Source organism: Octopus sinensis, linkage group LG8 (genome assembly GCF_006345805.1).
Source record: "Octopus sinensis linkage group LG8, ASM634580v1, whole genome shotgun sequence".
Taxonomy (NCBI): Eukaryota; Metazoa; Mollusca; class Cephalopoda; order Octopoda; family Octopodidae; genus Octopus; species Octopus sinensis.
This window is the reverse complement of record NC_043004.1, coordinates 7,138,918-7,164,432: the sequence shown is the minus strand read 5'-3', so window position 1 is coordinate 7,164,432 and position 25,515 is coordinate 7,138,918. Positions and strand designations below refer to the sequence as shown.

The 25,515-nt window shown below is 37.3% G+C and overlaps 1 protein-coding gene and 1 long non-coding RNA gene across 3 annotated transcripts in view; one reads left to right on the top strand and one right to left on the bottom strand.

The window, feature by feature from the left end:
- Positions 1–849: 849 nt before the first annotated feature.
- LOC115215207 (dual specificity protein kinase splB) lies at positions 850–24,476 on the bottom strand. 2 transcript variants are annotated; one of them, XM_029784415.2, is made up of 3 exons: positions 24,318–24,476; positions 19,582–19,960; positions 850–1,835 (listed from the first exon to the last, which is right to left on the bottom strand). In XM_029784415.2, exons 2-3 carry the CDS (start codon positions 19,941–19,943, stop codon positions 1,028–1,030), a joined length of 1,170 nt encoding a protein of 389 aa, XP_029640275.1. In that variant the 5' UTR covers positions 19,944–19,960; positions 24,318–24,476; the 3' UTR covers positions 850–1,027. The 2 variants fall into 2 exon arrangements, with proteins under 2 accessions (XP_029640275.1, XP_036361136.1); XM_036505243.1 differs by lacking the exon at positions 24,318–24,476 and adding an exon at positions 23,493–23,844.
- The window catches only part of LOC118764489, a 7,837-nt gene continuing 4,487 nt past the window's right edge, over positions 22,166–25,515 (top strand). Inside the window, exon 1 of the long non-coding RNA XR_005000295.1 lies at positions 22,166–22,631. This is a non-coding gene — a long non-coding RNA (uncharacterized LOC118764489). The remainder of the gene's footprint in view (positions 22,632–25,515) is intronic.

Genomic DNA, 25,515 nt, shown 5'->3' with positions numbered 1-25,515 from the left:
TCTACCTTGGTTCAGTTGTAACAACTGGATTGACCTGAGGTTATGGAAAGGCATTCACCTAAAATTATACAGTAATATCAAATTTGGGGGCAACATGATAGCAAAGAAGTCTTCTTAATCATTCATCTAAATAGCATCCATGTATCAGTGATTACATCATCTGTGTCCTTCCTTGGAATACTAATCCAATGAGATTTGGCAGCTTTTTCTAGCAGATGAAGCAACCACATAGAGGCTTCCTCCAATGTTCACAAAAGGTGAAAGAAGTCTTATACATTGAGATTGTATTCGAATGCTTTTAAAATAATGTCCTACAGTTCTGAAATATGGACAGTAAATATAAAGGAGTAAAACCGAAGAAGGATGAGCTAAATATCAACTGCTGGGCATGCAAAGTTAACTTACAAGTAGAGAAAATGATTGAATATTAAAAACGTGTTGGAATGGATAAAAGAAAGGCTTTAGTTGACCAAAAGCATTGTGAAAGGATTTTGCAGATGGAAACAGAAAGAAGCTAGTCGTGTGTGTGTGTTCACATGCAGGTCTGTGTGCACCTATTTACCAGCAGGTGAGGGTTGGCAACAAGAAGGACATCCAGCCACAGAAAATCTGCCTCGACAAATCCCATCTTAAAGCATGGAAGCATGGAAAAGTGCATGGGTGCATAGCACAGATCCTTGCCCTATGCACCTATGAAGCATTAAGTTATATGGAGTTAAGTCAAACTGGAAACTGAAAATATTAGGCCTCTCAGAGGAGGTGGCACAGGTTCAAGATGCATGTAAAGAATCTACATCACAGAAAGATACATCAAACCCAAATCAAAATAAGGAAAAAATAAAACTGAAATGATTATAACTCAATGGGAACAATTAAATAACCTTTTATTTATAATTTTAATAAAACATTTCAGATTTTTTTTAAGAAAATAACAGAAAAATAATAATGAATAATAATAAAAATAATAATAATTAGTAATAATAATAATAATGAGGATGATATTCATGTCATCTCATCGTCCTCATTGTTACCTGTACATCATTTCAGCCATTTCACTCATTTTTTTAGGGATATGAACAAATTCTTCAAAGTAACAAGCAAGTTCATTGACACTCATATCATCAAGTCTGGCTTGTAAAGAACAAGTCTTTTCTATAGAAAGGGGAGAAATGGAATTTACTGCCAGAGACGACAGTCGCATTTCAAATGGAGATTGGCTGTTCATAGAGGGACAAGGAAGCATTTCACGCGATAAGTTGTGCTGATAAGCTAAAAACTGAGGGGCTGTGGTATCGTTCGTCAAGACAGGAATTTTGAAAGTTTCAGGGGTGTTTTGAGCCAAAGATGCAAAATTGGTAGATGATCTCTCAGAGCAACGGCCAAATACTGCACCGACTTCTAGTTTTGAAGATTTGTTTTTACACACACCATGCTTAGCACGTTTATTTGCATTGAACTGTGAAAGAAACTTTAAACGTGAAGCACGCAATACACTCCTTTCGGAACTGTCAGAGGGATGAGGTCGAAACCGAGCCTCTTTTATGACGCCTCTACAACTGGATAAGGACCGGGCCAAGTTAAATTTATCCAGCATGGAGGAGGACAGTTTCTTTCTCAAATATACTTTGCAACATTCTGCCTTTTGGCATTCCGGACAAATAAGCTTCAGCTTCTGAAGTGAAGATATACATCCAGTCATCAGTTCTGTAGAGCTTACGTTAGGTCTCGTTGCAATAGAATTCCTGGTGAGAATGTCAGAATTAAGTTTGTTTCCTTCTTGCTGACATTGGGCTGGAGACCGAAGTCGATCACAGGATTTTTCTTCAGTCTGTTTCCTAGAAAAAGAAAAAAAAAAGTTTGTTGAGAACAAAATAAACTATAGGGTGATTCAAAAGTCACCATACATAGGAACAATTTATCTTTTTATAAGAAACAGTTTATAAGAACAGTTTCTTTTTTATTTAACAGGCTCTGTATGGTTACCATTGTTTTGAATACACATTGCAATACATTTACCCCACTCATTGTGAACTCATAATAGCACATCTGGTGATACTTGTACAAATTGAGTTGGTGATGCGTTCCTTCAAATGATTTATGCTTTTTGTCTTTTCGCGATACAGCATACCTTTCAAATGCCCCCAAAGATAGAAATCAAGAGGGGTCAGATCAAGGGATCTTATAAAAAGATAAATTTTTCCTATGTATGGAGACTTTTTAATCACCCTGTATATAAAAAATAAATAAAGTTAATTGCTACACTGAAGAGGCTGCTTCATGTTACCACTAGTTTAACCCCAGGCAAATCTTCCACCAGCTGGATATCGATGCAGCGCTGCCACCCAGTACATTACATATACGAAGGGTGTATGAAAAGTTTTGAGCCCTTAAGTCTTGTACCTTCATCAGAAGTCTTGTACCATGTTTTTTTTTTTAGGCTACCATCCTCTAGCAGACAACAGGATCACGAGACTTACTCAGTTTTGAGCTGGTTGGCTCATCTCCAGTCACAAGTACCTGATTGCTATAGGTAGCCAGGGCCTGCTCCAGCCAGCAATATATTGTGGCCATCAGTCACTGATTTACAACAAGCAAAGTAAGTAGTTATAAAATCTCAAGAAGGGATCAGCACTGTAACTATAGTAACAATATAAAAATAACCTTTTTTTTTTAATTTTAGATAATACATCATTATCATCATCACTATCTAACATCTGTTTTCCATTCTGGTTGGGATTGGACAGTTTGACAGGAGCCAACAAGCCAGAGGATTGTGCCAAGTTCCAGTGTCTGCTTTGGTATGGTTTCTATGGCTGGATGCCCTTCCCAACACCAACCACTTTACAGAGTATAGTGATGCTTTATATGTGGTAACGACATTAGTAAAGTCACCAAGTAACTCACAACACAAAACCTCTAAAATGAAGAAGTGATAGTATTAAGTGGAGTGGCTTCATGCCAGGTGGTGAAAGGTTAAAATATGACAAGTGGGACGGAAACAGGTGTCTTACAATGGAGGAATACTGGAATATTTTGGTGTTAAAAGATGGCTTGGAGGACAAAAGGTATGAAGGTGAATACTAGCAAGTTGAAAATTATTGGGTGGTAAGGTATGTGGTGAAGAGGAAATGAAGGGGGCAAGTGGTTGTGTGTGGGAGTAAATTCCAGTGAATGTACAATGTAAGCTTGTATCTTGTCTCAACCACACAGCCATGCCTGCAGCTAGAACATATCTGTCAGTTAATTAACCACTAGCAGTATCGCCCGGTGTTGCTCGGGTTTGTAAGGGAAATAACTATATAAGCATTTTTAGAGAGTTATAGCCAAAAAATAGCAAAAAAATGCATTAAAAATGGGAAAAAAATTATGGTAAATTTTTTTTTGAAATCGTTGACACATCATAGATATTTTTTAGAGAGTTACTTCCCTTATATAATAGCGAAAAAAATGCATTAAAATGGAAAAATATGATGGTAAATTTTTTTTAAATCGTAGACTCATCGTAGACGCACGCTAATACCCAGAAGGGCTCGATATGAATCACGACTATAAGATACCCGGTTTTGGTTACACTGCACCGCAAAATGTGGGAGTAGTTAGGAATCTAAATCGTAGGAGACAGACACACAACTTCACTTTTATATATAAAGATATAAGCCACGTAGTTATATACACATACTTTGTTATATACACATTCTTAAAAGAAAATGTTATTTTGAACACAACATTTATAAAGAATAAAATATTTTTTGGTTTTTCTTTTAAACGGATGCATACATTTATTAATAACTATATATAAGTATCGTCTGTTTATACATAAACACTTTCATACTGCAAGCTCGGCTCGCCAATTAATACTACCAAAATTTAACGACAGAAAGTAAAATAAAAATCAATTTACCTTTTCTGTATTGTTATAGCAATTCGACCATCCGTGTGTCTTTGCAAATGTGTTGGAATGAGAAGTGAGTTGTGTTTTGGCGCCTTTTTTACTAATAACAAACACACACGTGTTTGTATGTAGTTGTTTGAAACGTTTGTGTTTGTCACTGTCATATATGTATGTGTATGCGTGTGTGAGGAATGACACACACACACTCACGCACGCACACATGTACATCAATGCTTTCGGAGTGAAATGTTAAAATATTGAGTTTTCTCGAATTTTGTCTTAATTGGGGGTAAAATTGAAAGAAATTTTGTTTGGCATGACCCAATGGAAGTACTTTGAAAAATCATGGGTAAACTCTAATTGAAGAAATTGTGTGAGGAATAAATCGTTATGTATTTATTTGTTTCTGTTTGCTGTGTTTTTTTTTTTTTTAGTAGTGGTTTAAGGTACACTTCTCTCGTTTTATCGAAATAGTTTCACTTTAATCGTTGCAAACTTGCAAAGAGAAAGTCGTAGAAATTAGAATGATAGCGTGAGTGAATCAGATCGCTCCCTTTTTGTGTGTGTGTGTGTGTGTGGTGTGTGTGTGCGTGTGCTATAGCCCACACTAAGAAAAGCACTTGACTCACACACCACAATGTAAGTTTTCTCTAAATTTTGCTTAATTGGGGTTGAAATTTTAAAAACTGGACCTGGCACGACCCGATGCATTCTACTCTTAAAAATGCTAGGTAAATTGTAATTGAAGAAATCCTATATTGTAGATTTCTATAAGAGACAAAGGGAGGCAGATAAAATCTGCCTTTTATAATAAGAGATCAGTGTGTTATAATGAATGAAAACATAACATCTTTTACAAAATCTGAACTCAGAATTATGTGATCAATGGCCACATTTCTTATTTTCAAGTAATATTGAAAATTTTGACAAACAAGTTACAAATTATGTAGAGGCACAGGAATGGTTGTGTGGTAAGTAGCTTGCTTACCAACCACATGGTTCCGGGTTCAGTCCCACTGCGTGTCTTCTACTATAGCCTTGGCTCAACCAAAGCCTTGTGAGTGGATTTGGTAGACGGAAACTGAAAGAAGCCCATATAACAGGATAAAATAAGCTTAGCAGATTTATATATAGCTCAGAGTTGAAATCCTGCCAAAAAGTTGTTTGTGTTTGCATGTTATGTAGCAAAAGCTACAGGAGTGGGGAGGACTTCAATGTTGAACGAAAAGAACCAGAGGGTTGTTACCAAATATTTATTTCATCGTTAGCATTCACTTCAGTGTGGAGCGAATTCTTTGCATTAACAGAGATTATATGGATTAAAAATGAGAGAAAACAAATCTTTGACCTGTTGTTAATTATACATAACATGGACAAATGCTATAGACCTTTAACTAAGATTGAACTACCCATATTTATTCTGCTGAAGTCTGATGCTTCACAAAATTCTTTTATCATGTATATGTATATATGTGTGTTTGTGTGTCTGTTTGTCCCCCCAACATCGCTTGACAACCAATGCTGGTGTGTTTACGTCCCTGTAACTTAGCAGTTCAGCAAAAGAGACTGATAGAATAAGTACTAGGCTTACAAAGAATAAGTCCTGGGGTCAATTTGCTCGACTAAAGGTGGTGCTCCAGCATGGCCACAGTCAAATGACTGTAAAATGACAAGTAAAAGAGAGAAAAGAGTAAAGAGGTATACACACACACACGCATGCACAAATACTAATTGACACCATAGAGACTAATGTAAAGAGAAATTGATATGTTTGTGTAATGTTGATACTAAGAAAACTACATCCACCAATCTAGCAAACTGGAAGTTAGATTAGTAAAAAATATGGGGGATGGATGCAGACTTTTTAACAGGATAAAATAAGCTTAGCAGATTTATATATAGCTCAGAGTTGAAATCCTGCCAAAAAGTTGTTTGTGTTTGCATGTTATGTAGCAAAAGCTACAGGAGTGGGGAGGACTTCAATGTTGAACGAAAAGAACCAGAGGGTTGTTACCAAATATTTATTTCATCGTTAGCATTCACTTCAGTGTGGAGCGAATTCTTTGCATTAACAGAGATTATATGGATTAAAAATGAGAGAAAACAAATCTTTGACCTGTTGTTAATTATACATAACATGGACAAATGCTATAGACCTTTAACTAAGATTGAACTACCCATATTTATTCTGCTGAAGTCTGATGCTTCACAAAATTCTTTCTCATAAAAACCCCCAAGTATGGAAAATATATTAGTCATTCAGAGATGTTACACACACACACACAAATATATACAGGGTGCAATGGGTAAATTGTCACCATTTTATATCTTTAATTTCGTACATGTGCATTGTTTGCTTTTGGTTTTCTCAACTACATAGTATAGTAGGGTCAGTTGGGCACCATCTGTAGGAAAAACAACACCATGACGCAATTCACTCTGCTAGAAATTTGGAAACAACATGCTGTACTGCTTGGCATTCACACCGAAGGTTCCAATACAAATATTTCAGAGTGTTTAGGTGTCAATCTGAGGACAGTGCAATCTGAGGACATGTACCAAGAGTGACAAAAATAAAACATCCAGTCAACATTATTGTGTTCGGAGTGATCACTAATGATGGTGATAAAATGCCACCATTCATATTCACACAGAACCTCAGACTCAACACAGAGGCCTACATCAAGTACTTGGAGGCGGTAGTGCTGCCCTGGGTTAACAGGGTGGCTGCTGGAAGATCCTACATCTGGACTGCACAATGCCACACAAGTAGGAGAAGCCAGTCATGTCTGTCAAACAATTTCTGTGACATCACCCATAACATCTGGTCATTTAACACCCCAGACTGCAACCCCCTTGATTATTATGTGTAGGGCACAGTTGAGCAAGAGACCAACAAATTCCTCGTAACACCAAAACTGATGGCAAGGATTATGGCAGCATTCACCAACTTAAGCGAAGAGAACATCCAGAAGAGTTGCAGGAGATTCCAAAGTTGTCTGGAGGCCATGGTTAAAGCCAATGGCGATTTTATTGAATAAATTTACTCTTTAGTATTTCAAGATATTTTTATGTAATTTTGGTAAATATATCTGTTAAAATAAGATGTCAGTGTTATTTTCATTTTTGTGTAATTGAGACGATAGTTTATGCACCCTCTGTGTGCGTGTATATAAATAAACTCACACAATGGGTTGCTGTTAATTTCCATCTATGAAATCCACTCAAAAGGATTTTGCTGGCACAGGGCTTATAAAAGAAGACACTTACCCAAGCTGCTATACAGTGGAACTGAACCCAAAAATTCTGGTTAAAGATTAAAAAATCTACCACACTGCCACATATAAACATGTCTACATGCATACACAAATATATATATCAATACACACATATTGATACACATACACCTTACATACATAGCTGCACACAGTAACTCCATTAATATTGTTTTTTAAAAATACATCAACTATCACCAAAATATTTGAAGTGCAAAAGATATGCATAAAGTGATACGAAGAAAGTGTTACTGGCTCCAAATCTTACTGTACATTCATGAAAATCTATGAACCGATAATATTTAAAAATCGCAAATCATTAACACGCCTGACAATGCTTAGCACTATTTCTTCCGGCTTTACGTTCTGAGTTCAAATTTCCCCGAGGCCGATTTTGCCTTTCATCCTTGTGGGGATAGATATAAGTCACCTTAACCCTCCCCTTAAAATTGTTGGCCTTGTGCCAAAATTTAAAATCATTAATAGACATAAGAGTGGCTGTGTGGTAAGTAGCTTGCTAACGAACCACATGGTTCCGGGTTCAGTCCCACTGCGTGGCACCTTGGGCAAGTGTCTTCTACAATAGCCTCGGGCCAACCAAAGCCTTGAGTGGATTTGGTAGACAGAAACTGAAAGAAGCCCATCGTATATGTGTATATATATGTGTTTGTGTGTCTGTGTTTGTCCCCCCAACATCGCTTGACAACCGATGCTGGTGTGCCTGTAACTAGGCAGTTCAGCAAAAGAGACTGATAGAATAAGTACTAAGCTTACAAAGAATAAGTCCTGGGGCCGATTTGCTTGACTAAATGTGGTGCTCCAGCATGGCCACAGACACATGACTGAAACAAGTAAAAGAGTAAAATACCAACACAAACAAATCTAGACATGCTAACAAATTAGTCTCTATAGTCACTTGACTAGCTACAAAAAGCAACCAAATATTCCTTAAATTTCACTGTTTAACCTTTTAGCATTCAGAGTACTCTATCAAATCATCATCATCATTATCATTTAACGGCTGCTTTCCATGCTGGCATGGGTTGGATGGTTTGACTGAGATTTGGCAAGCCAATGGACAGCACCAGGCTCCAATCTGATCAGGCAAGGTTTCTACAGTCAGATATTTAATCACAGCATTTTGGATTAATCATGCATCTTGTAGCTTTGAGATTCTGATATGATTGCTTAATTCTAGAATGACATTGTGAGAGGCTAGATCTGGCCAGTTTAACATAAAACAGATAGAATATTTGAGTCAGATATTCTACCAGTTTAAATGTTGAAGAGTTAAAACCAGCTGTTTAGGGCATGTCGATATGAAATATGTTGGGCTGATGAAGTCAGCTCTTATTGAACTGACCTGTAGCCAATGGCATTTTAGTTGTGTCCATCAGTCAATTTTTGTCAGTATAGTGCACAGATCTAGGATAAGAAGGCAGGTGGCTTAGTGGTTAGGATTTGACGATCATTAGACTGTGGATTTGATTCCATGATCAAGTAGTATGTTGTGTGGCCTTGAACAAGGAACTTCATTTCACTTTGATATATTGCACTCGGCTGAAAATGAGTAATAGCCAGGGCTTAACCCTGTGATGGATTGGCATCCTATCCAGAGGCGGGTTTTGTACTCTCAACCTAAAAACCTTGAAAACAAAATAAACTGCAACCTCATAAGCCTACAGACTCAAGACAAAAATATATCTAGGACTACATTATCTAATGTCTTTTTTAGGTGTAGGCATGGCTGTGTGGCTAAGAAGCTTGCTTTGTAACCACATGGTTTCAGGTTCAGTCCCACTGCATGGCACCTTGAGAAAATGTCATCTACCATGGCTTTGGATCAGCCAATAACTTGTGAGAAGAATCGGTAGATGTAGAAGCCCATAGTGTGTGTATGTGTGCATGGGCACGTGTGTATGTGTTTTTGTGTCCCAGCATTGCTTGACAATTTGTGGGTTTGTTTACATCCTCATAACTAAGTGGTGCTGCAAAAGAGACCAGTAGAATAGGTATCAGCCCAATACTGGGGTTGATTAGGCAGTGCACCAGCATGGCCACAGTTCAATGACTGAAACAAGTAAAAGATAAAAAAGGAAATGGAATAAGAAGTATTTGAGGGATTTGTGGCTACTATTAAAAGCAGATGAAGTGACTATGTAGAATTTTCCAACTTGGGTATCAAAAAGTAATTCCAGTAAAGATAAGCAAAAACCTGTATTAGGTCAGAAAGGAAAACATTTAGACAACACAGAATTTATATCTTGCAGAGAATAGGTGTGAATGCCCTGTCCATGTTTGGAAACATGATTTCTATGAAGATGACAACGATGTGAAACATACACTTAATGATATTAATAGCAACTTTAAAAAAAATTTCAATTACAATAGACAAAGACAGTTTCTGGGAACTATTTTACATGAGCTAAATCAGTTTTGTTTGCAGTTGTTGCCAAATGAATGAACCAAACAAAAGTACAGTGTAGTTATTTCAAACCAGACGTGAACAAAGACACTTGACATAATACATCTATGGGACATTTCAAAACATTAAATTTCATCACGCAATACTCTAACATCCCATCTCCAGCCCATTATATGCTATGATAATGGATTCACGTTCTAAGTAAAAAAAAAAAATTTTTTTAAACTAATTCAAACATCCAACTTGAAAATACTGCCAATGGCACGGAAAAGCACCATCCAAACGTGGTCAATGCCAGGCCCGCCTGACTGGCTCCCATGTTGGTGGTACATAAGAAACACCATCTGAACATGGTCAATGCCAGTGCCCTGACTGATTCCTGTGTCAGTGGCATGTAAAAAAGCACCATCCAAACGTGGTCAATGTCAGTGACCCCTGACTGGCTCCCGTGCCAGTGACATGTAAAAAAGCAAAATCCAAACGTGGTCAATGCCAGTACCCCCTGACTGGCTCCCGTGTCTGTGGCACATAAAAAGCACACACCACACTCACAGAGTGGTTGGCATTAGGAAGGGCATCCAGCTGTAGAAACCTTGCCTGGTGCAGCCTACTAGCTTGCCAGTCCTCAGTCAAACCTATTTCTTAATTACCCACAAGGGGCTAAACACAGAGAGGACAAACAAGGACAGACATAGGTATTAAGTCGATTACATCGACCCCAGTGCGTAACTGGTACTTAATTTATCGACCCCGAAAGGATGAAAGGCAAAGTCGACCTTGGCGGAATTTGAACTCACAACGTAACGGCAGACGAAATACCGCTAAGCATTTTGCCCGGCATGCTAACGTTTCTGCCAGCTCGCCGTCCAACCTATGCCAGCATGGCAAGCAGATGTTAAACGATGATGATGTTATTACAACCTTGAGACAAAAACTAGCACTCACTCCAGTATGGCAATAATGAAACTATTAAAAACATTACATTATCCCAAAGAAACCTAACATGATTGTCAACATCATCTTTTAATACCCAACTTCCAGCTATAGAATTTTAAAAATCACTTGAAAAACAGGCAAGGGTTGACAACAAGAAGGGAATCTGACTATAAATTACTGCATAATTATTTCTAATTAAAAATCACTAATTCGACTGATAGCAATGCATTAATTAAATGCTTATTTATTCTGTAAATGTATATCATCATCCATCATCACCCCCATTTTAATGCTCACACAGCTCATATGGAATTTGTTGAGGCAGATTTTTTATAGCTAGATACTCTTACTGTTGCCAACCTTCACCTGTTTCCAACAAAGCCAATATTTCTTCAAAACCAAACATTTTAATATTAGATTTGGATTGCAAGATTCTTTATGTGAGTTCATGTGTTGAAGCATGACTATTGAAAAGGTTGCAAGATGCAATGAAAATTTTAGGAAAATAAAAATAAGGAATAAGTGGGAATTTTACCGGTGAGTGTGTTAAATTATAAGGCACAAAAAGAAAATGATTCTCCCCAAACACAACAAAACATTTTAATAAAAGGTTGGAAACAAATGACACTATCATGGTGACGCTCGTTTACAACTTCACATCATGTCAAGACAAGGTGATAGTCATAACTACACACACACGTGATGGGTTTCTTTCAGTTTCCATCTACCAAATCCACTCACAAAGCTTTGGTTAACCTGTATCTGTAGCAGAAGACACTAACCTAAGGGGTCAAGCAGTGGGATAAAAACGATGATGATGCTGAACATAGAACAGATAGAATATTTTAGAATAAATGCTAAAGGGTAAATCAGTATTCCAGATAGTAGCATAGCTAGAGTAGTTTGGGAGAGGTGTCCACCCCAGGTGATACATTTATAGGGGCATCACTTTGGAGTTCAGTGTATAAGCTTCTATGCATAGAGGGCATGGGGTGGAGGGCAGTAAACTCAAGGACTGCTCTGGGCGGCACACACTCTAGCCACCCCACTGAAATGTAGGTTGGGTGGTGGATCCACTGGGATTAAATGCAACTAATGTTAACATCACAGGACATCTTCATTAAGTAACAGAGGGATCAAACAGTTGAAATTAGATTCAAATATGGCAAATGTAATTTGTGGGAAAATAGTGAATTTGTTGAGAAATGTCAACTTCCTTAGCAGAAAAAGTTGTGCTCTTGTTTTCCTCACTGCTACCAAAAGCTTGCAACCATCTTGATACTGTAAGGAGTGATGGTCTTTATCACTCACTACTTCAACAAGATATTGAAACACTTGCAAAGTTCATCTGAATAAAATGACTAGTATTAAAATATAAGAATACTTTCTGTTACCAGACACTTCCGCTGAAGAAAAGCACAAAAGTAACAGGCATGACAACTGAAACCGGAACCTTTATGCAAGCAAAGACTAATTCAAGCAAAGCATAAAAGCTAAGAGGCAAAATGCTTGTGACTCTAAGATACCAAATGATGATATGGAAGGGTTTCTGATACTGTGATGGAGCTTGCGATACCTCAGAGAATTTTTTGCTGCTTCAGCAGGGGACAAAGCATCACCAATGTTTAATTCACCTATTCTTTTACTTGTTTCAATCATTTGACTGCAGCCATGCTGGAGCACTGCCTTTAGTCAAACAAATCAACCCTAGGACTTATTCTTTGTAAGCCTAGTACTTATTCTAGGAAAACACACCAACACTGGTTGTCAAGCGACGGTGGGGCGACAAACGCAGACACACACACATATATATATACGACAGGCTTCTTTCAGTTTCCATCTACCAAATTCACTCACAAAGCTTTGGTCAGCCCAAGGCTATAGTAGAAGACACTTGCCTAAGGTGCCACCCAGTGAGACTGAACCCAGAGCCTTGTGGCTGGTAAGCAAGCTACTTACCACACAGCCACTTCTGCACCTATGACTTATATCTGACCTTTTTTTTAAAATAAAGTAATCTTAAAATTTTTTTACTCTAGGTACAAGGCCTGCAAATTTTGAGGAGGGGGCTAGTCAATTAGATCGACCCCAGTATGCAACTGGTACTTAATTCATTGACACCAAAAGGATGAAAGGCAAATTCGACCTCAGAGAAAAATGAACTTAGAACGTAAAGACAGATGAAATACCGCTAAGCATTTCACCCGTCATGCTTCCGTTTCTGCCAGCTCATCTTATAAATAGGTTGAGGAATGGCAACTGCCAACCCCTACTTGCAATTTCTTCACATCCCGACACAAACAATCTCAACCCTAACGTGAATAGAAGTTTAACACTTGCAGTTTAAGTGTTCAACTACTAACCATCTGCCCAGGCTTTTTGAAACTTACTGCACATACGCTTTGCCCGTGCCAACCTCTAACATCCACAGGTAATCCCAACAAAACATTATACTATATTTGAAGACAGGAGTGACTGTGTGGTAAGTAGCTTGCTTACCAACCACATGGTTCTGGGTTCAGTCTCACTGCATGGTACCTTGAGCAAGTGTCTTCTACTATAGCCTCAGGCTGACCAAAGCCTTGTGAGTGGATTTGGTAGACGGAAACTGAAAGAAGCCTGTCATATATATGTATATATATATATTTGTGTGTCTGTGTTTGTCCCACCAACATCGCTTGACACCCAATACTGGTGTGTTTAAATACCCGTAACCTAGCGGTACGGCAAAAGAGACCGATAGAATAAGTACTAGTCTTACAAAAAATAAGTGCTGGGGTCGATTTGCTCGACTAAAGGCAGTGCTCCAGCATGGCTGCAGTCAAATGACTGAAGCAAATATAAAATGCCTCAAAAAAAAAATTACCCCAGATCTTATACATGAAACTGCTTTGGATATTACAAGCTTTAATGCACTAAAAACTTTTTTCTTCAATCACATAAAAAGTACTCAGCCCACTCTGTGGGGTGGTTGGTGTTAGGAAAGACATCCAGCCATAAAAACCATGCCAAAACAGACACAGAAGTATGATGACTAGTTGGCTCCTGTCAAACCGTCCAACCCATGCCAGCATGGAAGGAAGATGTTAAACAATGATGATAATGATGATGACACATAGTTGAAAATGGAATGCATCTAATATGCATGTGCATCATTTATGCTATCAAATATGGTAAATTGTTTTTCTATATTCTACAAGAGCTAATTACTGTCAAATGAAAACCTGAAAAAAAAGAGAATTAGCAAATGCTAATGCCAGGAATGTGGTACAAGCTAAGCTATACAACATTACTAATAACACTACATTGTCTATTACAACACCAATAAACACTATTGTATTATTTATGAAATGCTAATGTAATATTTAAAAAAAAAAACACCATCTGAACAAGTTGTTTTGGGAGAATCAATAAAATGTCTGACAAAATGCCTTGCTATATTTATTTACAACCCTTTAACGCTTTGAGCTAAATTCCCACTGCAGTCAAATTTCTCTTTCATCCTTCTAGAATCAATTAAATACAGCACCGACCAAATACTGGCACTGATATAAGCAACTGTTCCCTTCCCCAAAATCTGAAGCTTTGTGTATAAGAAAGAAATCAATATTAGATCAGTCATCATCATTTAATATCTGCCTTCCATGCTGGCTAGTTTTCTACAGCTGGATGCCCTTCCTAATGCCAAGATGTACAAATACAGGAATATCAAATACCATACAACATAAATATTAGTTTATCAAAATTGCTTCTGCCTCTGGAGACATGTCATAATTAACAAATGATAATTAAGAACAGCTCTATGAGAAGGGGAGATAATCTCCAGAATCAAGTTTCCACCAAAACTGACATGTCATTAAGGAAAGGGATAGGTTTATTGTCTGGAGATGAGAGCCAAGGAGACATGTTTCTAGCTAAATGAGCATTGTAAACATGGCAATTGTCCAACCTCATCTCCAGCAGCCAAGGGTCTTAGACTCATACAAAATGAGTAGAACACATTTGTGGTCAAGATAATTTGCATAATTTAAGCAAAAATGAGCTGAGAGACACAATTCAGCATGGCCAGAGATTCTGTTGTAAATACTTGGTAACCACTTTAACATCAGCTAATACATTATTATAAGGCTATTGTAGTCCAAAACACAGTCACTAGTTGTTCTTTCCAGCTCCCTTATTTCTAGAACTTAATCACCAGATAAATCCATAATTTAACATCTGTTGGTCATGCTGGCAAGCCAGGGGGCTGCACGAGGCTCCAGTCTGATTTGGTATGGTTTCTATGGCTGGATGCCCTTCTTAACACCAACCATTTTACAGAATGTGCTCGGTGCTTTTATGTGGCACTGTAGGGGCACCTTTACGTAGCACTGCACAGGCACTTTTACGTAACACGGCACAGGGGCTTTTACGTGGCACGGCACAGAGGCTTTTACGTAGCACCGCATGGGGGCTTTATCGTGGAACCGTACCAGGGCTTTTATGTGGCACCACACGGGGGCGTTTATGTGGCACCACACGGGGGCTTTTACGTGGCACCGTACCAGGGCATTTACGTGGCACTGCATGGGGGCTTTTACGTGGCACCGCACAGGGGCTTTTATGTGGCACCACACGAGGGGTTTTATGTGGCACCACACGGGGGCTTTTACGTGGCACCGTACCAGGGCATTTACGTGGCACCGCATGGGCACTTTTACATGGCACTGCACAGGCACTTTTATGTGGAATTGCATGGGCACGTTCACGTGATTCCACAGAGGCACTTTTATGTGTCACCAAATGGGCACTTGTACATATCACTTAACATTAATGCTGCCTGAGAAAACAAACAAGTAACGCAAAGTCTCACTAACGCAAAGAGACAATCAAAAAAGAACATGGTAGCTCAGTGGAATTTGAACTAAGCATTCTGCCTGATGAGCTAACAATTCTGCTATATTGCCATCTTACACAACAAGGAATATTAATAATTCTTTTCTACTCAAGACACAAGGCCTGAAATTTTTGGGGAGGGGGCCAGTCGATTAGATCAACCCCAGTACACAATTGGTACTTAATTTATCGACTCCGAAAGGATGAAAGGCAAAGTCAACCTAGGCGGAATTTGAACTCAGAATGTAAAGACAGACAAAATACCGCTAAGCATTTTGCCCATCGCGCTAATGTTTCTGTCTGCTCACTGCCTTGGAAGGAATTGTAGAATACAGTAGAATTAAATGGACTATTGATCATGTGGTCAGGAATTAAAACCTTAATTTTTTTTTGTTTTTTCTTTTATGTCGGGTATCTTTTACTTATTTCAATCATTGGCTTGTGGCCATGCTAGAGTACTGCCTTAAAGAGTTTTAGTCAAACAGATCAACCCCAACACTTATTCTTAAAGCCTGGTGCTTATTCTATCAGTCATTTTTACCACAGTAAGTTAAAGAGACATAAATAAACTAACACCAGTCTTGAAGCAGAGGGGTGGAACAAACACAGGTACAAACACACACACACACAACGGACTTCCACAGTTTCCATCTACCAAATTCACTTACAAACATTGGTCAGTCAGGGCTATAGGGGTACTTCTAATAAACAGTATACAAAGCAGAGCTATAGGAGTACTTCTAATAAACAGTATACAAGGCAGAGCTATAGGGGTACTTCTAATAAACAGTATACAAGACAGAGCTATAGGAGTACTTCTTATAAACAGTATACAAGGCAGAGCTATAGGAGTACTTCTAATGAACAGTATACAAGGCAGAGCTATAGGGGTACTTCTAATAAACAGTACACAAGGCAGGGTTATAGGGGTACTTCTAATAAACAGTACACAAGGGAATCACCCTCATAGAAAATGTAGACAATTATCTCTCAAATCATACTCCACTGTCTTGAAAAAGATGCTGGATGATGTCGTCATAGATACACAATACCTAAAAGACGATGGAATGATCACAATTGGCATGCCTTTAGTCATAAGCCTGCTTGATCAAGGGCCAATCAACAACGCATTGCCCCAGTCAACATTTAAAACTGAAATGATTGGAGAAAAAGAGATGGAACCAGAGAACCTTGTCAGCATCGTGTTTCTAACAAGAAACAACTCTTAACACACTTAGATGTTAAACAATATATTATATTAAAATAAAAAGTTATTCCGCTGAGGTCAACTTTGCCTTTCATACTTTTGAGGTCGATTAAATAAGTACCAGTTAAGCACTGGGGTCGATGTTATCAACTTAATCCCTTTGTCTGTCCCTCTATCTTTACCCCCCCCCCGTGGGCAATAAATAAATAAATATAGTATAATGTATCCTAGGTATGATTTTGAACTGCATCAGGTACTGGGAGACCCTAGTTAAAGAGTTAAAGGGTTTTGAAGAATGCAGAACCACCTCTTAGCTACTATTATTCCCAGTAGCTCCTAATAGGGTCCCCACTTAATCAGCATGTCATAGAAATGCCTCCAGTGAAACCAGGTTAGCTGAGGGCCTTCAGCTCTTTAGTTGCTCAGCTCCTGTCAAACCCATACTAACATGGAAAACGTATGTTAAACAACAATGATGTATACACATGTATGTGTGCATAAATATACATTTATATATACACACTTAAATTATAGGGAAGTTGCCGAAGCGGAAGACCCAGGAAGACATGGAACAAGGTATTGAAGGGCGATCTCAAAACACTGGACCTTACTAATGAGATGACAGATGACTGAGATATTGGCACGTTATTGTACTCAAGAAGACCAGCCTACTACAACAGAATCGAGATCCTAAAACTGAGGTGTCATGTTAAAAGCAATGGCTTGGGTGCTAGTGTCACGTAAAAAGTACCCTGTACACTGTAAAGTGGTTGGCATTAGGAAGGGCATCCAGTCGTAGAAACCAAACCAGACTATGGAACCCAGTGTGGTCCCTAACCTAGCCAGATCCTGTCAAACCGTCCAACCCATGCCAGCATGGAAAACGCACGTTAAATATTGATGTATATATGTGTGTGTGTATAGGTATACAAAAACAACCTCAGTTCACAAAAAGTTGTCTTATAGTTATCAAATATAGTATCTATATGTTACAACAGCAGTCCATACCTTGACTCTTTGACACCTTAATCAATCGTATGTACTTACATATATGTCTTAGAAGATGTGGAGATGCTCGTTGATTTTGCAATGTTACATGAGAAGTAGTAAGAAAAACAGTCAAAATTTAAGGCAAATTAAACAGAGCCTCGTTCTTGTTGCATTTTGAGATTTTAACTTTTGTTATTCTAGTGTTCGTTATATCGTTGCATTACTTTACAATTCTGTTTTTGTTTACGATTAAAGAGGAAAGAATTTTGAAACTCACTGCCTGTGGTCGACACTGAGACCAGACAGACCGATGATCAAAGTCATTCTAGCTGTAACCATTATGCATTTTTATTTCATTATTTTAAGGGTATAAAACTAAGATTATATTATTCCGTGTGTTGAACAACTATTGAACTATTCCCGTAGTAAACAATGCCTTAATGACAGCTGCTGATTCATTGCAAACAGTTATGTCCCTTCCATATTCTTTCGGTTTCTTAAGTGAACTTGAGGATACTTATCTGGGACTTTATCGTAAGAAGTCTAACGTTATGGATAGAACTACCCGGTAAATGGCCCTATCTGAAACATTAGGGTTGTCTTCTTCCTCGCGGCAAAAATTTATTCCATTTTTGTGTACGACGCATCATCATCCGTTTCCACGGATCCCATTGTTTCACGACTGAATTTAAAACGTAACATTTATCTCCCTTAGATTAAACAATTTCAAAATTCTTCGCATTCAACAAGGTTTAGATTATCGATCTAAAAAAATCTATTCTTACCAGTCCTCTATAGAAAAAACAAAAAATAATTTTTTAACCGTTAATTAGATCTAAATTTGAAAAATCAGTTTTCGAACCTAAATACTAGGCGCAGGCATGGCTATGTTGGTAAGAAGTTTGCTTCCCAACCACATGGTTGCGGGTTCAGTTCCACCCAATGGCAACAACCACAGGCCAGCGTTGAAGAAAGCTTTATGAGTGGATTTGATAGAAAGAAGTCGTGGTGTGTGTGTGTCTATGTTTGTCCCCAACCACTGTTGACTTATTTATGTCTCCGTAACTTAACTGTCCGGTAAAAAGGGACAGACACAGAACAGTACCAAGTAGTAACAAAAAATAAGTACTGGAAGTAATTCATTCGACTAAAAATTCTTCAATGTGATGCCCCAGCATGGTCGGAGTCCAGTCACCGGTACAAGTAAAAAAATATAAAGACTTAAAAACTAATTGCCTCTAATATCTAATCAAGGAATCGTAAGGCTTATATCAATATTCTCAAGGGTATTTGTCTTTTATAAATAGGCGCAGGAGTGGCTGTGTGGTAAGTAGCTTGCTAACCAACCACATGGTTCCGGGTTCAGTCCCACTGCGTGGCATCTTGGGCAAGTGTCTTCTGCTATAGCCTCTGGCCGACCAAAGCCTTGTGAGTGGATTTGGTAGACGGAAACTGAAAGAAGCCTGTCGTATATGTGTATGTGTGTGTATATGTTTGTCTCCCTAGCATTGCTTGACAACCGATGCTGGTGTGTTTATGTCCCCGTCACTTAGCAGTTCGGCAAAAGAGACCGATAGAATAAGTACTGGGCTTACAAAGAATAAGTCCCGGGGTCGATTTGCTCGACTACAGGCAGTGCTTCAGCATGGCCGCAGTCAAATGACTGAAACAATTAAAAGAGCAAATCAGTTTTTGTAATGGGAATCTAACTGATTGAAATGTTCAGTTACGCTAGATCAAACGTTGGGTGTAGGAGTCAACTGCATGTATTATAGCATGACTGGTGGTAAAAAAAAAAAGGAGTGTATTTATTAGTCATCGGTAGTTTACAGTGTTGCGATTATTGATCAGAACAATGCCAGTTTTAGGATTACTAACAATTACAATTGAAATTATCAATAAAATAAATAAATAAAAGAATTTTTTTTAAAAAGAAAAAAGGAAAGGAAGGAAAACAGGAGAACAATGTTAAGATATTTACCAGGTTTTAGAGTCGAGCTCCAACAGTTCGAAAGCATTGTGTAATCCAAGATCGGAGTTGCTGCTGAAATCATTCTGTATATTTTCTATGGTACTGTGGTTGTTGCTATTACTAGTGTTGCTGTTGGTGTTAGAGTTAGTGTTGTTGTTGGTGTTGTTGTTGTTGTTCGTGGTAGAAGTAATAGTAGTGGTAGTGGTAATTGTTGTAGTGGTTGCAACTGTTTCAGTTGCAGTTGTAGAGTTACCAATGATAGTGCTAGCTGTCGCTGCCGACACGCCGCCGCCGCCAAGGCTGCTATTGTCGTTCTTCTCATTGATGAGACCAACAGGCGGTTGTGTGATGTTGTTATTGATTTCTGACATTGTTTACTGGCGATCGACTGCTTGGTTGGTAGGGTGGTTGGTTGTTTGGTTAAGAACGAAGAAATATATAAAAATTTGGTAAGTTAGCAGAACGATTATTTGTAAAATGAAGAATAAAAAAACAAACAAACAAAGAATTACTCAGAGAAAGGCATATATTAAACATATCTCACAAATCAAAGCAGATACGAATACAATATATAATTGTAATTGCTATTCTTGTTAGTGGTAGTGAAAGTGACGAAAACAATGGTCTTTATAATATTGGTTTCAATTTTTGGCACATGGCCAGTAATTCCGGAGGAGTGGGGAAAGTCGATTACATTGGTCTCCGTGTTCAACTATTTTGTTTTATCGACCACGAATGGGATGAAAGGCAAAATCGACCTCGGCGTAATTTGAACTCGGAACGTAAAGACAGACGAAATACCGCTAGGCATTTTGCCCGGCGTGCTAACGATTCTGCCAGATAACCAGTTCTTTATAATATTCTTTTCTATTCTAGGCACAAGGCCTGAAATTTTTGGGGGATGGGGGCCAGTCGATTAGATCGACCCCAGTATGCAACTGGTACTTAATTTACCGAGCCCGAAAGGATGAATGGTGAAGTCGACCTCGGCGGAATTTGAACTCAGAACGTAAAGACAGACGAAATAGCGCTAAGCATTTCGCCCGGTGTGCTAACGCCTGTGGCAGTTCGCTGCCTTAGTTCTTTATAATATTGGTAAAACAAGATACGACCATGGGCCACGAGATATAAATTTCGACGTTTCAAATAGAGACCTTGCTAAAAGTTATTAATATTATGGTGCCGTGAACCCTGCTCAGGCTTTCCGCTTTAATCGTTAAAAATATAAAAAAAAAACTGATGGGTAGCATAAGTGCATGCAGGAACATTGAGACTGTTTGAAATTTGTGTTAAAACAAATGAGGGACGTCAGAGAATTGACAAAGTAAGGATTGTACTGCACACTCCGACATGCAGTCGGAAATATGTTGTGGTTGATTCAAATAACAATACCATCGTTTCATACAATATAGGCTTTGTGTGTGTCTATTAAAAATAAAGCTTTCAATGAATCGGTTTTTATTTTCGTGTCTAGTCAATTCGCTACATTTGTCTTGAGACACACTACACTACACTAATTTCCGACGCCTATATAAACAAATACAGGTGCCGGTGTAGTATGTGATCTATATGTTTCTGGTATAGCTTGTGATCTACATTAGTTCAAATGGTATAGTTTGTGATCTACACCAACTTTTTTTTATCTACATTTAAAATTTATCTATTTATTTACTCGACTTCCGGTTGGTTTGGTATATAAACCCCAAAATCTTTTATGATTTAACAAAATTTTGAATGTAGATCACATACTACACCGGCACCCAAATATATATATGTGTGTGGTCTCGTGTTTATATAAATCATTATTATGCTTGTTTAAAAAACAATTATTTATTAAGGAAGACATTTCCAGTTAACCTCTTAATGAACTAATATGTACTCAGAATTAGTTTTAAGTTTCTGTGGAATTAAATACTTGAGAGATAAATCTTCCCTCGTTGGATAGCGTAGGATCCTTCTTCACATGTGAGTCAGGGCGGTCTTTCAGAATAAGTCATTTTGTTGCTCTATTTTTGAGTATACTTTGTAAATTTATCTTACATAAACGAGGGGGCCTCTACGCGGTCGCTGGACATGCTGGAAATATAAGCTAAATGTCCTTCAGATCAAACCCTAATGTGTTAAAAACACAAAGGGTAGTTCTAAATACACTATCAATAAAATAAGGAATGGTCAAGATCTGCTCCAAATGATGGCAAGATGAGGTTTCGCTAACCACGATACTGTCCCATATTAACAGTATCGAGAAAGAAATCAACTTGTAGAAGCTTCTATCTACGCGATCGCTCGATCAGCTAAAAGTAGTAGCCAAATCTCCCTAGTATCGCATTCGTCTTACAAAAAAAAAAACAGCGTACCATAATCCTACAAACCTATTAATGACTTGGTCATAGCTGGAATACTGTCGATCAAAAAGTCTCCTTAAAACTAAACAAATCATATTGTGAACCTATTTTGATGTAAAGACTACATTAAAATTGATGTTTAAAATGTTATCTATCACATGGCCATCAGTTAATACAAATCAGTAAGATTCTAGAACATTGATTCGAACTTCCTTTCAGTTGTTAGTTACCCTCCTTTAATAACCCTCTGCACTGAAGACGTTATGTTATTTAGTAAAGAATTTGTCGCTGGTTTTAACCCCCAATCCATCAACCTTGCTCGAAGGCGCCCCAGATAAGGCCACTTTTTAATGATGTCTAGGGATACATTCATATCTATTATGTCCTTCCCGTCTTCAAGGCGGGAGGCTGTAAATTGAAGACGATATGGCTGCGGTTTCTAGCAAGCTAAGCGCTGATATAGATTCCTTCAATTGTTCATAAAATAAAAGCCCATGTAACAAAGAAAAGTTCTTAGATTGAATCAACGAGTTGCTAAGTGACAGCGATGTAGTTCCAACGGAGTTATACCCTTATTGTAACAAATTGGATTGATGAAGACCGGCCCGTCAAAAACTTTCGAGAAAGAATTAAAAAGTTACGGAGAACCAAGATTTTAAAATGATCGAGGCGAATACGGAAAAGAGGTCGAAGTTGAAAAGTTCAAAATCAAAAGTTTGTTTAAATCACTAGTCACTGCCGTGTGTGTGTGTGTGTGTATGTTTTTGAGTGTGTGTGTGAATTCTTATACTGTAACAAGGTAAAGGAATTAATTTGCTAAGTCATGTTTAACTTTCCTATTTTGAGATATCACTTAAATTATTAGTTTCAGTTTAATTTTTTATCTTACGCAAATAATTTTTACACCCAAACCTATATAATTTATAACTTGTATTTTGAAAATTAATTACGCGCGTTAAATACCTACTAATGGAATATAAATGTCCGAATGAATAGAACATTCTATAAATGTGTATAAAAATTAAAGTTAACAAAAAACTTATGTACCATTGTAGTATAGCTGTACAAGAATGCTTCATTAAGATATAAACTCGAAAATTAGATCAGTGCCCCTCTGAGATAAAAAGTTTTATATAGATGAAAATTTACAAAATAAAATTTACTCTTTTACCACGTTTTTATAAGATATAATAATAATAATAATAATACAAACATTAAAGAATCCGAAAAGTCACAGCTAAATTGATAACTTATTTCAATAATTGTAATCGCTTTTAAGCATAAATATATAAATAAATGTGGGAATTGTGTTTAGTTTGTATGTTGCGAAGTACAAGCATTGATATACAATACGACACTTTAACACGATTTATCATTTATATAAATACATCCACACACATACATATATATATATATATATATATATACATACATATACAGTGTGTATTTAACGCTGTAATTAATGTTTCAAACATGTGTATGTATACATGCCTTGTTTTTTTGTGTGTGTGTGTTAAGTAACAAACTATGGGATCGAGGGCGATACAAAAATAGCAAATTAAATTATGCATTTACCTTGAGGTTCTGTTAGTTACTGATCACTAATTTCAGAACAAATACTTTTTTTTTTTATATATATATATATTTTCGGGAGAACCGAAAATCAACCAATGTTATATTCATCGTGTGTGACAGAAAGACAAAATTTTAAAGGACCCGGGGATATTAATGAGTATCCAAGTGATTTTTCATTTACAAAGTAAACAGTTTCTCGAGTTAACCTTGTCGATGGTTGAGCAAAACAAACCAGGACAGCAACAACATAGGCAAGTGTGATACTAGAGTTTGACACGGAGAAGAGCAATGCAGAGAAGATACGCAATAACTCTTGCTATTTACAATAAACATAGAGGAAGATACACAGAAAAACATTGCGATGCAGCCATATATATATTTATATATATATATATATATATATGTATGTGTGTGTGTGTATATATATATATATGTATGTGTGTGTGTATATATATATATATATATATATATATATATATGTGTGTGTGTGTGTGTGTGTGTGTGTGTGGGAGAGAGAGATTTACGTTTTACTAACTTGCAACCAGCAGTATATACATTTTGTAAACGTTAAACTACATATATACAGATACATATACACACACATATATTTATATATATATATATATATATATATATACACACACACAAACATGTGCACATATCTCTCCACAAACACTATATATATATATATATACATACATACATACATACATAGAACAGTAGCCATGAGTAGGTTCGTAGAATATAATTATGCCGAGAAGTGTGTGCTTTAGTGTACACAGAAAAGAAAGTATAAATATTTACAAAAACTAGATTTCCACTCACCTTTCGAAATCAGCCACCATGTACAATAGACCCCAGAATTAAATTCGGATCTCTTAGGATCACATGTAACAACAACTAGCGCCATATTCACCATGACGTCACAGCTCTGTGGCTGTTGATAGACTAACAACTAGCACCACCACCACTTCCTTCACTTCGACATTGACGTCATCTTCGGCTCTTTCCGCAACACTAAAAAATTATTTCTTTTAATCAGTTTCGTTAAATTATTTCACCTATTTTTATTTTGGAAAAATTTTAAATAAAAAAAAATTATTTTACTATTTATTTATATATTACGAAAATATATTAAGTTCATTTTATGCTATTATTCACTGTATTATAGGTGACGCATTATGTCGGTTCCAGTTCCGTTACAGAATTATTAGTGTTATTTTTGTGTATGATGCATTTATTAGTCATAGTTCAATCTTTTCCTATCATTGTGTCTTAACACACCCTTTATATCAATGAATTTTCTCGGAATCCAAAACTGAAAATTGCTCTGATGACAAAGAATGTTGTGACCAAAAAAGCTTACTCACCTGTAGAACATTTGCTAAGTTATAGTTTATAAACTAGCAAAAGAACGAGAATTGTTCTTTCCATATGTACTTCTAAGCACTTTGGTGTATTTTCCCCTAATTAAGGAGTTCCTGTTATTGAGATGAGGGTGGTTCATTTTTAATTAAATTTTACATCATTTAGGGGAAAATTTTAATCCCAAGTTCATGATCTAATAAATATTTCACCAAATTATCATCATTTAGCGTCCATTTTCCATGCTAGCATGAGTTGGACGGTTTGACTAGAACTGGGGAACCGAAAAGGTGAACCATGCTCCGGTCTATTTTGGCCTGGTTTCTATGGCTTGGATACCCTTCCTAATGCCAACCACTCCACAGAGTATACCAACAGTCTCTTACATGTTGCCAGCATGGATGCCTTTTCATGTGTCAGTGGCACAGGTAACTTTTAATCACCAGCACTTAGCTTGATGTGCCTTCTCAAGCTCAACAAATCACCAAAAGTCTTGCTCATTTGTCATCATCTCCATAGACATGTTCATTAAAATAGCTTTAAAATACTGTAGTTATATAACTGAAGTACAAACATGTTGGCTTCAGGTTCTTGAAATAATGTCAAAAGGTCATGATTTGCAACCCATCAAATCTATAGTTTCATAGAAATTTTAATG